The 14035-nt window shown below is 50.8% G+C and overlaps 1 protein-coding gene across 7 annotated transcripts in view; it reads right to left on the bottom strand.

Moving 5' to 3' along the window:
• LOC144936522 (signal peptide, CUB and EGF-like domain-containing protein 2) overlaps positions 1-14035 on the bottom strand; it is a 184121-nt gene that overhangs the window by 51938 nt on the left and 118148 nt on the right. For all 7 annotated transcript variants that reach the window (XM_078863685.1, XM_078863689.1, XM_078863688.1 and 4 more), the window contains one exon: positions 12487-12609. In XM_078863685.1, coding sequence (XP_078719811.1) covers positions 12487-12609 — 123 coding nt within the window. The remainder of the gene's footprint in view (positions 1-12486; positions 12610-14035) is intronic.

Raw genomic sequence — 14035 nt, 5'->3', positions numbered from 1 at the left:
ACGTGCTCCTTTTGCCATTTGCAATTATTTTTTCTTACGATAATCGTTTCATGGAAGCGGTGAACACATCGCACGAGAGTGTTCCTGGAGTGAGCTGTAGCCAAACGGACGCACGCACCCAGCAGCTTACAGCGGCAAAGGTCATCGTCATCATCAACACGATCCATGGCCAGATCGCCCGCATGTTTTCGCTGCACATCTCGTCATTTGTTCCCACTTTCTTCTGCCTTGTGCCAATATGCTCGAGTAGATAGTGGCACATATTTCTTATGTCGTTAAGCCATTTCTCTGTTAGGTCTTCCTCTCATTCCGGTTCCTGGTTAAGGTGCACAGCCTTGCAAGTCGCTTGCTCATTTCACTGTTCGTGGCAGTCCCTCCACAACGGGGAAACTTAACGGAGCCCCCCGAAGAGATGATTTTGGCCTCCTCTTCCACGCTGGCCAGACATCGTGGACGAGCTTTGGCACGGCCTGTCCATCAATGCACCGTGGCGTACTTGATTTGGGCAAGGCGGGGCGTTTGAATGAACTCACAACCATTTGTTTCAACTACCGCGCAGGAAGATCGAATTGAAACGATGACCTTTCGCACTGCAAGCTCAGCGCGCTCTCCGCTACCCAACAGCGGCGTGATGAAATCCGGCGGCGCCAAATCTGCTGCGAGCGGCGCACGCCGAAAGGTATCGATGATTCAACAATCACAAGGATGGGTCTAAACTGCGTTCGCTGAAGATGAACGGATACACGGATAAAAAAAAGGAAAGGAGAACGTCAGACAGGGTGACGTCGACGCCGAGAGAGACGGGGAAAGGGGATGAAGGAAGCTGGCTAATTAAAGTGGGCGCACTGATTAAACCGCGTCGAGAAAAATCGATCGCGCAACAAAATCAGGGAGGGGTGGAGAGAATGTACGACTTAAATCAAGGCAGAAAAAGGTGGAGTAGGCAGTGGGGTCATGCAGTTTCGCTCAAATTTGGACTTAAGAGGCCAGCCTGGGCCAGACCGGGCCGGCCAAGACAGCTAACCACGACGCTGCCGAGATAGAGAGGGCACCAGGGATGGGAGGGAGGTGGGAGGAGGAGGAGGGGGGTGGGTGGGTGAAGTGGAGTAAAGAAAAGAGGGGTCGAGTCCCTTTGAGCTCCGGGTTGCGGGCTTGTTTGTTTTAAAACAAGAGGGGGGGGGAGTGCAGCGCCTCTCCAGGCGCCCCGTGAACCTTGTGAGCCGAGCCAGATGCACGGCGCACAATAGGAGGCCAATCTCGCTGGGTAAATCACCTTAACCCCCGCCTGCACTACGGCACCACCCTTCCCCTCCACCCCGTTCCATCCCCCATCCCCCCACCCCCGTCACCACCTCCACTTCTAGTTCACCAGTCTTTAACGAACAGCACAGCGGCAGCGCTTTCGGTATCCGTCTTCAGGCGTGTTTAAAACACACGTGTGCGCTAAGGCATGGCACGGGCTGAATGGAGGGGGGGGGTGGTCAGAGGGGGGGTCGGAAATCCGGCTCATTGGAGCATCACCTACGAATTTTTTTAGATGTTTTTTTCTTTCTTTCTTTCAAAGCGCCGTGCCGAGTGAAAGGAGGCCCGGTGTGCGCGCGTTCTCACGCGGCACGAGCCGAAGAGAGACGCGCCGGGCCGTGCGTGCGCGTCCGTGTCTGTGCGTCCGTGTCCGTGTGTGCGCGCGCGCTCACCGCCACAGGCTTTCAACTCTGAAGTGCACGTTTACCCAGAATGCGCGCTTAAATAAAAGGGGGAGAAAAAAACCCCCCACCGGCGCACGTGCAATTGCCCAGTCTGCGTGTGTCTTTGTCTCTGCGTCTTTGGGTTTGCGGGGGGAGGGGGGGTAGTGCGGCGGTTATCGAGCTGCGCTACGAACCCGGCGGCCCCGAGTTCGATTGTTGCTCATGACGATTATCCCAACCGGTTCTGGGCCCCCACCCCCCAGGTCGACTCAGTCTTAAATGAGTACCTGGTGTGGTGTGTAAACATCAGCACGGGGGTTACAAAGCCAGGGAGGTAAGGTGCCGGCCACCCAACCCTCATGTGCTGTTCCGGCCTACATAGGCACTTAACAACTGCACTTGCACCAACAGTTTGTTAAGACTGTACGGGGGTTCTTCGTGTGCACGTGTGCGAATAAATGAGAGAGAAAAAAATGAATGTAAGTGTATTATATTTTTGATCTGTCTAAACCAAATAGGTGGCTTTTAGCTTAACTGCTATTGCAGTCGCGCCAGTATTTCACCAATAATGAAAAAAAATTCATACTATATATGTTTCCTAAGAAGAAAATAAAATCAAAGATCAACACTCAATAGGAGTACACTACTTTCCTTTCTCAACCCAACTCCGCTGACCGAGTAGCACAGTTGGTCAACAGCTCCACTCACAAGGTCACAAGTTCAAGTCTCAACCCGTCCCATCATCTCCCTTGGGTCAATAAAATAAGCACTGTTCTGTGGGAAGTGGCTCACCGATGTATTCCTCTGGCATATGGCTAGATTGTGTGTGAAAAGATAAACTTGAATATTGAGGCTCATGAGCGGGAGATAGGAACTTGCACGCGGTCCTACTGTTAATGCATACTGCTGCATGCCTAACTAATAACCCATCACCTTAGCCACTGGATCCCGACAGGTTATTTGTCCGATGCATTAACTCTGCCCCATCACATTAATGTGGAATTTCCTACACTGGCTTTGGGCGATAAACAGGAGATTGGTGCCAGAAAACACTTTGACACTTTATTATTGACCTTTTTTTCCTACTCCCCAACAACCACCACCACCACCACCTCCTACCACTTATCCGTGCTGCGCAGCCATAGAATGTTCTGGCTCAAGTTGATGCATGAAAGGGACACATAACTTAACCGGTGCGCAAGTCTCAAAAGAATGGAAATAAGTTGGGTTTTTTTTGCCAAGGATACCCTGGATATGCTTAAGAGAATTGATGGGGTTGAATGTTAGATAAAGATCGGAAACAACCATTTTAGCAGAAAAAAGCTTTGCTGGGTCATGAAAGGAATGAGCGGGGAAGTCCGAACGCACATAAATCTAAACTACAGACACGTCCCCCGGGCGTTTATACAACTAGTAGCCATTTGACTGTATAGTTCATGATGGATAACCGATCAGGTGGTCGCGAGCACACGCGGCTTCAATCAGTGCCACGGGAAACACCGCCAACGTTCGCAGGTGAGAAGACACCGAGGGGGCGGGGGGTGGGCAAGCGCCGTATGGTAGAGTGCTCATGTCACCCACCACAAACACAACATTTACTCAGGCATCAATGCTGCTGGCAGCGCAATGCCTTGCGCACTGGACTTGGAATCCAGAGGACAGCGGTTCGATTCAATCCCCATTTGGCACGGCAATTGAAACAACGGTGCCAGTTTCTTAATTCCACCCTCCCCCCCTCCTTCCCCCCCACTCCCACCGCAGTTAACAAATCACGCGTGGTGGGATAAAGTGTGGGTACTCCGACCTCTTCAAAGATGTTTGACCACCGTAGAGGAGTTGGCCAAATACCCTCTTAGAGAGGCTCCCTAGAACTCCCTCTAGTGGAGGCCCTTCGGCCAGCAGTGGCATGAGCAAACAATCGCAGGGGCCGCTCCTTTTGCCTTGATACCCTTGTGCGCTGGTGCGCGCCTGCCATTCAGCACTCTGGAGGGGGCTTGGCCAGGAGATGGAAGCATAGCAGCAGCTGAAATCCACCTGTGTGGAGCTTTGAGCGCAATCCCCTGCGCATGCGCGGGGTTTCTCTGCCTACTTGGCTTCCGTAAACACGCCGGAACACTCATTGACGGTAGTGACCAAACGTGCAGGAGCCTCCTGAAAACTAGTACTGGACCAAGACCCGAATGAGGCTTTTTCTGGATAGAAGTATCATTATGCTGACTGATGTCATAAAACACGTCGCCAATTTAGCATTGAAGCCCAAAATAATAAACATTTTAATCTTTACTGATAAGCTTACAAAGCTGTCGTGGATAAACAAAGGGCATAATGATGATGTTGTCCAGCAGCGTTCTCAGTGACACACGTAGGGTAAAGGTGCAGGTCTGAAATTACTTGCTCACTCCACAGAGCAGTGTTCTTCATTGCAAGGGCCACGGGCCACTTGGTGGCACCCCTTGCATGTGGTGTGGCGACCCTCACACCGCTGATGTGGCCCCCCTCTGAAAATTGGTGAGGAACACTGGGCTCGAGTGTACTTTGGCCAACTCATTCACGCTGGCCAGACATCCCAGGAAAGGTGGGAGCAATCACACCATACCCCACCATCGTTTCACCTGCCACGCCGGGAGATCAAACCGGTGGTGGCCTCAATAATCACTGTTCCATCACGGCAGCATCCCTTCGTGACTGGTAGCAACGGTGAAAAGTATAATGAATCATCTACTTGTGTGTGTGTGTATATATACGTGCTGCTGAATGGAGTGGTTCTCTGCCAGGCCTCTCACACTGGGCCACTTAAAAACCATGTCCCTATTGAGGACGGCATGAAAGGAGGAGTGGCGGTGAGGAGCAGGGAGAGTAGGGTGCCGGCAGCACCCGCAGTGCCTTGTGTGCCGACGTGGTCCCATCGCTCGCGCGACAGCTCTCTCTCCCCATCTCCCCCCCCTGCCCCCTCCCAGCACCCCCCTTGCCCCCCCCTTCCACACTGGCGGGCCCCTATCTGCCGACCGAATGGCAGCCCTAATGAATACGCTCCCGCTCGTGCGTCAGTCACGGCAACGCGCCGCTTGACAGCTCGTCCGTGGGATATCCGCAGTCACGGTTACGCTGGCGCACGCGGCGAAAGACACTGGCATACAAGACGCTCCGATTTCACAACTTTTGATCGATGCCTTTCGTCCCAAACACCCCCCCCCCCGCCCCCCATCTTCGTTCGCTGGGAGTTCCTGTGCGGCGATGGATGCACGCACGTCTTTGTTCTGCCGAGACCACCAGGTAGCTGCCACGCTTCGTACCGGAGGGCAAGGTAAAGAAGGGAAAAAAGGGTGCAGCCCTTGCAAGCTCTTGCCAATGCCGATACTGGTGGAAGGGCCTCCACTAGCAGCAGCTCCTGAGAGCCCATCTCGGCGGTGGTTTTGGCCTAAGCATCCATGCAGGCCCAGACTTCTCGGAAGAGTTTGGCACCACGGTGGCGAGACGTTAACTCCCTCGCCTGGTATGAAGGAGGTCGTGGGTTCAATCTCGACCCTGACGCCTGCTGTATATGTGGAGATTGCATTTTTCTCTCCCGATGTTCACGTCGATTTTTCTCCAGGTCCTTCGGTTTCTGCCTTCACGTTCAGAAACGTGCATTTAGTATGTTTTGCTACCCTATATTTCCACATGATAAACCACTTGGTTGAGCTTTCATTTGTGGCCAGGTCGCTTCTGAAAAAGAGCTACATAGCTCAGTAGGCCTTACCTGGTAAAATAAAACTAGTTTAGTTTTAAATCGAGTTGGAAGTAAGCCAACTTTGCCGCACCAACACACGTGACCTCTCCAAACCATGAGTCGTTGTTGAACCCACGTATACTGCAGGGTTGGAGAGAGGCGGTGGGACTTGAAGAAACGTGCTCCCAATCTGCTTCAGCTGCCGCTTCGTGATGTTGAACTGGCGACGTCGAGATTGCAAGTCCAGTGCACTAACCGTTAGACCCGCGGCAGCTTCCCGAGAGCAAAGTATGTATGTCAAAAATATATAGTCATACTTTCTACCATTTCAAGTTGGTTGTTTGAAAACAGAATGCCGGCATTATACACACGGTATGGTGATGTTACGTGACATGCACGGCACGGTGAGAGGACCGATCCAATGGCCATAATTGTGCCTTTGATGTCTAAAAATCACCTTTGCGTGTATTATTATGACTCTTCTTTGATTTCCAGCCTGAAATGAAATTTCTGTCCGAAGAGTTTCCCATCATTTAGGGAAAGTGTCAGAGTTGGCTTAAACAAAAGCAAGTAGCTCATGCATCAAGTGCATACTTTACGCGCTATCTCTGTGGATACGCCCTTCACTATATGTTGCGTGTGGACCAGAGGTCACTCTGAAGGGATCTCCAGAGGCAGCTCTTTGATATTCGCCTCCGTGGGCTGTTTTCTAACACGCAAGGGCTACGTTGAATGCTTTGTCTCGGGACATGACACCGATAGTGCAATTGGGGATGAAATTGGTGGGGGGGGGGGGGGACCGTAACAAAATATTCAAATAAAAAGCACAACACAGAGTGTTATTCAATTCGTTCTGACACCGGCTTCCTCAAAATGATTTCATGGGCGATGCGGTGATGCATTTTTGGAATAGCTTGGTCATGCTGCACACGAGGAGCTAACGCTCTCCTTGATGTTTAAAAGTGATGACTTTTGCAGAGGAAGATTGAATAAAAAAAACACGTAAAAATAAGTTGATCCATGTGAACCCTCCTAATAATAAAAATCGAGAAGTTAGGTATAATGACATCATAGCTGGGCGGTGGTGGATGCACGCCTTTAATCCAGCACTGTGGAGGTGACGTTGAGGTGCCAATTCCTGGCCAGCCAGGAGAAGGCGACACAGCAAATGTGGACTCCATCTGTTCCATCTGCATGGGATAGGATGGTGGGGTTTCTCCTGGTGCTCTGATTTCCTCCAACACGTATAAAACATAATTTATTGGTTTACATCTGATGACACAGAGAACCGCAGAGCTTGGGGAATTATTGGCACCCTCCGCCTGGCTCCCTTCACACTTGCCTGTGGTTCCTCGTACCTCTGGTGAGTCGCTCTGCGCAGCTCGTCACGAGTTGAAATTATAATTAGTGTCGTCATTATCATTCATCCACAGCCACGTTCAATTCCACTGCTTGTTGTAGGATTGCCCACGTCGTGCCATCCCGCGCGACTCTTTCGACGGCACAAACTACACCGCTACGTAAACTGACCCAGAATCAGAATCTTTATTTATCCTGGAGAAATCCGATGAGCTATGAGACTCTTTTTCACCGATCGATCACCCCCCCCACCCCCAGGATTTGTCCTCTTGGTTACTCTCTCCTTTGGGCTGCCAATCTGTAAGAAGGTCTTGTCCATCAGCCCACTGTCTCACTTCTAGCCACGTGTCCTGCCCAGGCCCAATTTGGCATTTCCTGACAGTTAGTGTGACGCCTGCACGCTGCTTTGTCATCCTGATCCAGGTGCTGCACTCATTTCTCAGCTGAAATTCAGGGCACACGTATCTCCGTGCTTCTCTCCTCCATTTTCAGATTCGTTTTCATTGTCAATTTCTGATCCGTGTACAAGAGTCGGTAATGTACACCGATTTAAATGGAACAACATGACCTCGTGGCTTGAGCCGTATGCCATGGTACTGCAACGTGCCTCATTTACACGTTATTTTATAAGGATCTTGGCCTTGTAACTTTGAGTTGCACATTAGCCAAGAACGTACTGGTTTTATATATATTTTTTGACAAATGAATGACTGCAGTGTTTGGATGGTGAAATAAATAGCAGTGCTGGCTCAAACAAATATGAACGAGCGAAGACAATAACTCAAACACACAGGCTGAGAGTCATTATTTTCATTGTTTGTATCTGACTGCTGGTGTGTCTGTGTTGTTATGTGTCCTGGCCAAACCCCATTTGGCGGAGCCAGGAGACTGAATCCTTGCCCTCGGGGCTCCTCCAGAAACAACAAAAAACCACTCCGTGTGTTCGAACGCTCACTGCGGAGGAAAGGCTGCCACTCCTCTGTCGGGAGCTGGACCGGTACCGACTGGATCTCTGTGGTATTCAGGTTTTCCGGTGGACCGGCCCTGGCTCCTGCCACCATGAGGGGTGGACAGTCCTCTTCTCGGGGAAGGAGACTGCCAAAAAACAGGGAGTGGCTCTTATTCTGAACAAAATAATGAAGGGGGCGTGGGAGTGTGGTGGTGAGGTGTGGGAAGCTGTAAGCCCCAGGCTACTTTGGGCTCGCCTTCCTATCAACCATAGGTGATGAGTGGTGGTCGTGGGTACTTATGCCCCCACTGAAGACGAACATCCGTGTAGGGATGCAGGCAAGGCCGATGAGTCAGATGCCTTCTATGACCTCCTGTCACAGGTGCTAGCTAAAGTTGCACCTCGGGATAGAGTCATCTTGTTGGGTGACTTCAATGCCCGAGTTGGTCATGATGCTGGTACCTGGTCTGGAGTAATTGGAAGGCATGGGCCAGATCAGCTCAATAACAACGACAGGAGGCTGCTAGATTTTTGTGCAGCCCATGGGCTTGTAATTACCAACACGCTATTCCGGCATCGGCGCATCCACACAACATCATGGATGCATGCCGGGTCCCAGCAAGAACATATGCTGGACAACATTGTGACGGAACAGCAGATGCGGGCCCATGTCCACCAGGACCTACCGTGGAGCTGATCTGCCCACTGACCATCAACTTGTCATCTGTAAGATGTGCCTGCCATTCTTCCACTCAAGTGGTGGGTGTACACCCAGGACCCCATTCAAACCCTTAGCGGCATGGTCTCAGCTAGCTCATGAAAGTTGCAAGCGAGAATTTTATCATCGCTTGCGGCTGGGGTTGGCATCGTCTCCCACTCCTCCTGATGTCGAGGGGAAATGGGTGAGGTTTAGGACTGTGGCTCATGCAGCTGCAATGGCTGCTTTGGGTACACGGTCCAGACCTTCCCAGAGACACTGGCTGACAGAGGAGGTGTTCAAGCTGGCTGAGAAAAAGCAACAGGCCTACTCTCATCAGCTACAGCATCCCACATCGGAGAATGAGGAGGCTTACCGCAGCCTTCGCTCGGAGGTTCGGAGAGCCGTGAGGTGCTGCAAGGATGGGTGGTGGTCGCGGGTTGCTGAGGAGATAGAGTCTGCCTCAATGGCCCGTGATCACAAATCGCTCTTTAATTCCATAAAAAAGTAACCTGCAGCGCCACACCTATTAACATCATTAGGGGAACGAACGGTGATCCAATCTCTGACCCCCAGGAACAGGTTTGCAGATTTGCTGAGCATTTCTGTGAGGTCCTGGGGGAGGGGATATCCCTCAGCCTGGATAACGTGGGACAAAGTGGGGATGATACTGCCGAGGCTGCGGTGCCTCAAATATTGGAAGAAGTCACACCCTGTGAGTGGTTGGCTGAGGTGCCATCTGTTGAGGAAGTACTGAAGGCGATCCAGAGTCTGAGACCAGGAAAGGCATCAGGCAGAGATGATCTCCCAAGCGAAATGCTGAGGGAGGGTGGCGTTTGTGCACAGACTGCCCTATATGACATCATAACAACAGTCTGGACCACTGGATGGGTTCCGCAGGACTGGAAGGATGCCCTGGTGGTACTCCTCCTTAAGAAGGGGGACCGCACAGACTGCAACAACTACAGGGGCATCTCACTCCTCAGTGTGCCGGGAAAGGTCCTGGCAAGGATTATTCTACATCGCCTTGCTAGGCACACTGAGGAGAGGCTTGCGGAGCCCCAATGTGGTTTCAGGAAAGGGCGGTCCTGCACAGATGCCATATTTTCTGTCCGTCTGTTACAGCAGAGGTGTAGGGAATTCCAACAAGACCTACATCTCTGCTTTATTGACCTAGTCAATGCCTATGATACCATCAGTAGGTTTGTGCTCTGGGTTGTTCTTCGTGATTTCAGAGTCCCTGAACCTCTGCTCACGATCATTAATGATCTTCATGATGGTGAGCGGGTCCAGGTAAAACTAGGTGGCCGGAAGTCGGAGCCATTCCCTGTACACTTTGGGGTGCGACAGGGATGTACTATGGCTCCCACATTATTTAACATCTATTTCGACCACGTAGTTCTTGAAGCCTTCAATAGCTGACCGGCTCTGGTTTAACAGCAGAGGTCTCACTCCAAATCAGTCGAGCGGCATTATCTTTTCATCAGTTGCGTAACACTATGTGGAAGCTACCTGGTCTGTCGCTCCGCACAAAGCTTCAGGTCTTCTCGGCCACAGTCATTCCCTCTCTTCTCTACTCTTGCGAAACGTAGATCCACCTAATGGAACATCTTCGCCGGTTGGAAACATTTAGGCTGGCCTGCCTACGATCCATCCTGGGTTTAACCAGGCTGGATTGTGTGTGGAGCTCACAAATCCTTGAAAGATCTGGACAAAGTCCCATCGGTGAGCTCCTCCGGCAGGCAAGACTGCATTGGCTGGGCCATGTAGCCCGCATGCCCAGTCCCCGCATGCCTAAACAGCTTTTGTTCGGCCGGATCGAGGGGGCTAAACGGGCGTGGCACGGGCTAGAGAGAGATGGAGTGATGTGGTACAGGAGGATGTGGAGCTGAGTGGACTTGCCGATGACTGGTACCAGCAGTGTCAAGATCGGCCTCTGTGGAGGAGGCTCATGAAGGACGTTACTGGGCAGTTGGAGGCAGTCACCCTCCAACAACAACGGAGGGCGGAGGAGTGATGCTAACAACAATGAGCGGAGCGCCGGGTGGCTAAAGCACAGCAAGTTGGTACAGTTGGGGGCAGAGGTGGTGTATCAGCCAGGCGTCTCATTCAGTCGACCTGTGGCATCTGGGTCCGCCCCATGACCTCCTACCAGCGGGTGTTCGACACTTCACGTGGCCTCAGGGTGCACATAGCCTGGCACAAGCGTCGTGGTGATGTCACCACCACTTAGTGGCAAATGGCGGTTGTTGTTGTGTATGTGTGGGACTGGTAGTATCGTAATTCGCACACTGTGTTCCGAACCCATTCCCACTGAAAACCAACATCGGTGACCGATATGTTAACTGGTTCTAGGCCTTCCCGAAGTCAACTTAGCCTTTAATGAGTACTTGGTGCAATGTGTAAACATCAGCATTGGGGAGACAAAGGCGGCCGGGCATGGTGTACATGTGCATTCACGTGCGTGCCTGCGCACGCGCGTTCATTCTCGCTGGTGCATGCGCACGTGTGTATTCACGTGCATGCGCTGGTGCATGCGCACGTGTGTGTTCACGTGCATGCGCTGGTGCATGTGTACGTGTGTGTTCACGTGCATGCGCTGGTGCATGTGTACGTGTGTGTTCACGTGCATGCGCTGGTGCATGCGCACGTGTGTGTTCACGTGCATGCGCTGGTGCATGTGTACGTGTGTGTTCACGTGCATGCGCTGGTGCATGTGTACGTGTGTGTTCACGTGCATGCGCTGGTGCATGCGCACGTGTGTGTTCACGTGCATGCGCTGGTGCATGTGTACGTGTGTGTTCACGTGCATGCGCTGGTGCATGTGTACGTGTGTATTCACGTGCATGCGCTGGTGCATGTGTACGTGTGTATTCACGTGCATGCGCTGGTGCATGTGTACGTGTGTGTTCAAGTTACCATAGCAACACCCTTGGCACATTTGCTTTCTGGGAAGGCAAGACAAATAGCATCACACTGACCTCTCTCCAAGTAAGTTTTTTTGTTCCTCCTTTGGCCAAATGAGAGCACTAGCTTCTGAAAATGCAACATCAATTGGCTTTCACTCTTTTTTTGAAAGTGCTGACTGTTGAAAGATCCCATGTGCAGAACGTTTTTTTGACGGCCTGAGCCCCACTTGCCAGAGGATATTAGCGCATTCGTGCACACTGAGACACTGTCCCGAAGCACTGGGGCAGGATTGACACCAACTCACCCATGACTCCGGGCAGCCTATTAAACGAAAAGGTAAGGGAAAGTGGAAATTGCTGGACGAGAGGATGCAGGGTCACGGCCTTGTGCACACTGACGTGCTGCACTGGGCCCTGGGCATGACGCAGCCATCACCCTGAAAAACAATCGTCTAAATATTTTCTTAAGCAACGACCCGGGAAATAATAACGAGGGCAATTCGGTGAACTCGGACTGCGGTCCTATAAAAGGGGTGATAACCATCCATTCTCGCTCTTTCGGATCAGATAAAGAGCCAGTTCTGCTAAATAAAAAATAAGAATGCCATAATGGCCCTGTATTTATCCAGGAAAGCCTCCCCTGAGTCTCAAGACTCTTTCATTCAGGATGTTTGGCCAATGTCATTTACACGTCGTTTGGCTTCATATGGGAGAAAAACTGGAGAGTCAAGAGAAAAGCTACACACACGAGAGGAAAAGGCACTCAAAAGCTTGCGCGGATAGATGCAAGAATCCATGACCGTACTGCCAACCCAAGCCAATCACATTTGATAATCCAAATACGGCACAGGCTCAACCTTGCTTGGCCTCGGAGTGCTAACCAGACTGGCACTGCTCAGATGTGCCAGTGGAAAAGGGGTATTGGCATGACTCACCAGGCATGTGTAGGTAGCGAATAGGTGGAGTAACCCTGCAAGTGCTTTGTGAGCAGTGGCGAGGGGTACAAGGCACGTGTAGGTTTATGAATGGGTGGAGTAACCCTGCAAGTGCTTTGTGAGCAGTGGCTAGGGGTACAAGGCACGTGTAGGTTCATGAATGGGTGGAGTAACCCTGCAAGTGCTTTGTGTGCAGTGGCTGAGTGCACAAAGCGCGTGCAGGTTAGCGAACGGCACAATTACCTTGGCAGGAACGTTCGTCCGTCAGGAGCTTGTAGCCCTTCTGGCAGCTGCACTCGAAGCTGCCCACTGTGTTCCGGCAGACGTGGTCACAGCCACCGTTGCCCAGCTGACATTCATCAATGTCTGTGTGGCGAAACAGCACCGTTGTGAAAATCAATACCCATAAGTGTAAAAATAAATCAAATGAATCACTTTGCATTCAAAGCGAACCGCGTGATATTTGTTTTAAGGCGTACGTCATCTTCTGGTGCTTTTCATAAAATGCAATACGGTAACGTAACGCGGTACGCGTGTTAAAGATCATTCTTATATACCTGTCTACCTGGCACTCATCCATGTAAATTATTTAATCCAGCGTAGCCATCAGCTGCATTCAAGTGCTTGCACAACCGCGAGAGACGTAGCGGACGTTAATTGACATAAAAATGCAGCCGATTACATCTGCCGCTGTGCACAGCAGCAGCAGCAACAGCGCGACGAACTTAAGGCTCGGCACCTGGGTCCGTAATACACTGGCAGTCGGGTGCATCAATCTTGCAGCCGAAATATATGGATGGGACCAGAGAGCACTCGGGCATTCAGTGATGAGAATAGAGAAACAGGACAGCATGGCCACTGATTGATGAGGCCTTTATCTGGCACTCGACCGACAAGCCCTTCATTAGAATTTTCAACTCTAACCTCGAATGCATATTTAAAGCTCCTCACAGCTGTGTACGTATTGCGGAGGCAGTGACCGATGGCAGACTTTGCCTGAACTCTGACGGCTCTGGCGTCGTGCTCCACAAGAGGTGAATTAATTGTGTTCACCGATGAGGCGGATTACTATTTATGTCAGTTTTAAAGCACGGGGCTTTTGGATATTTTGAACTCGAGGTTAACCCTGCCCTGTGAGTCAACGCACATTATTAACCTCCAGGCTATAACATTGTGGGACCTGAATTAAAAAAAAATAGGATTCGAGATTATTTGTCATTAGCATTGACTGGACTATATTTGTGCCATGATTGTGATTTAGAGCAATCAATCACAATTCACTTTCTTCCCTAAAATATATTTTAAAAACATGATAAATAAGCCATTCGTGGTGAAAATAAATGAGCACATATATTGACACGACAAAAATCACGACACACTCGATATCATCCAGAGTGGCATTGCAGCACGAACATGTTTCAGCTACAAAAGTGTGGGACAGATAAACAATGCGTAATACGCCACTCCTTGTTCTGGTGTTGAAAAATCACTACGAAGCCACTAAGAAGAACATTTCTGCTGAACGCTGCTGTTACTTTGAGTGTGCTGAGCTGTTTTTTTTGGTTTGGCCAGCACTGCCGCATTACAAAGTTGATAGCTTTGCGAAAATGTCAGCAGTATCGTTAGAACAGATGTTCCGCTCATGAAACCCTTTGTCAAACAACACTGATAACTAAAACATGAAGTAACAGCCATCAGAGGATATTCGAAAATGATTTCATGTCAACTTTGCTTGCAAACTACCAACAAGCCGGTGGAAATGCGTGACACGTGCGACTTTGAGGTCGGCCAA

Source organism: Lampetra fluviatilis, chromosome 16 (assembly GCF_964198595.1).
Source record: "Lampetra fluviatilis chromosome 16, kcLamFluv1.1, whole genome shotgun sequence".
NCBI lineage: Eukaryota > Metazoa > Chordata > Hyperoartia > Petromyzontiformes > Petromyzontidae > Lampetra > Lampetra fluviatilis.
The sequence above is the reverse complement of the archived record's forward strand: the minus strand, read 5'-3'. Positions and strand labels throughout refer to the sequence as shown.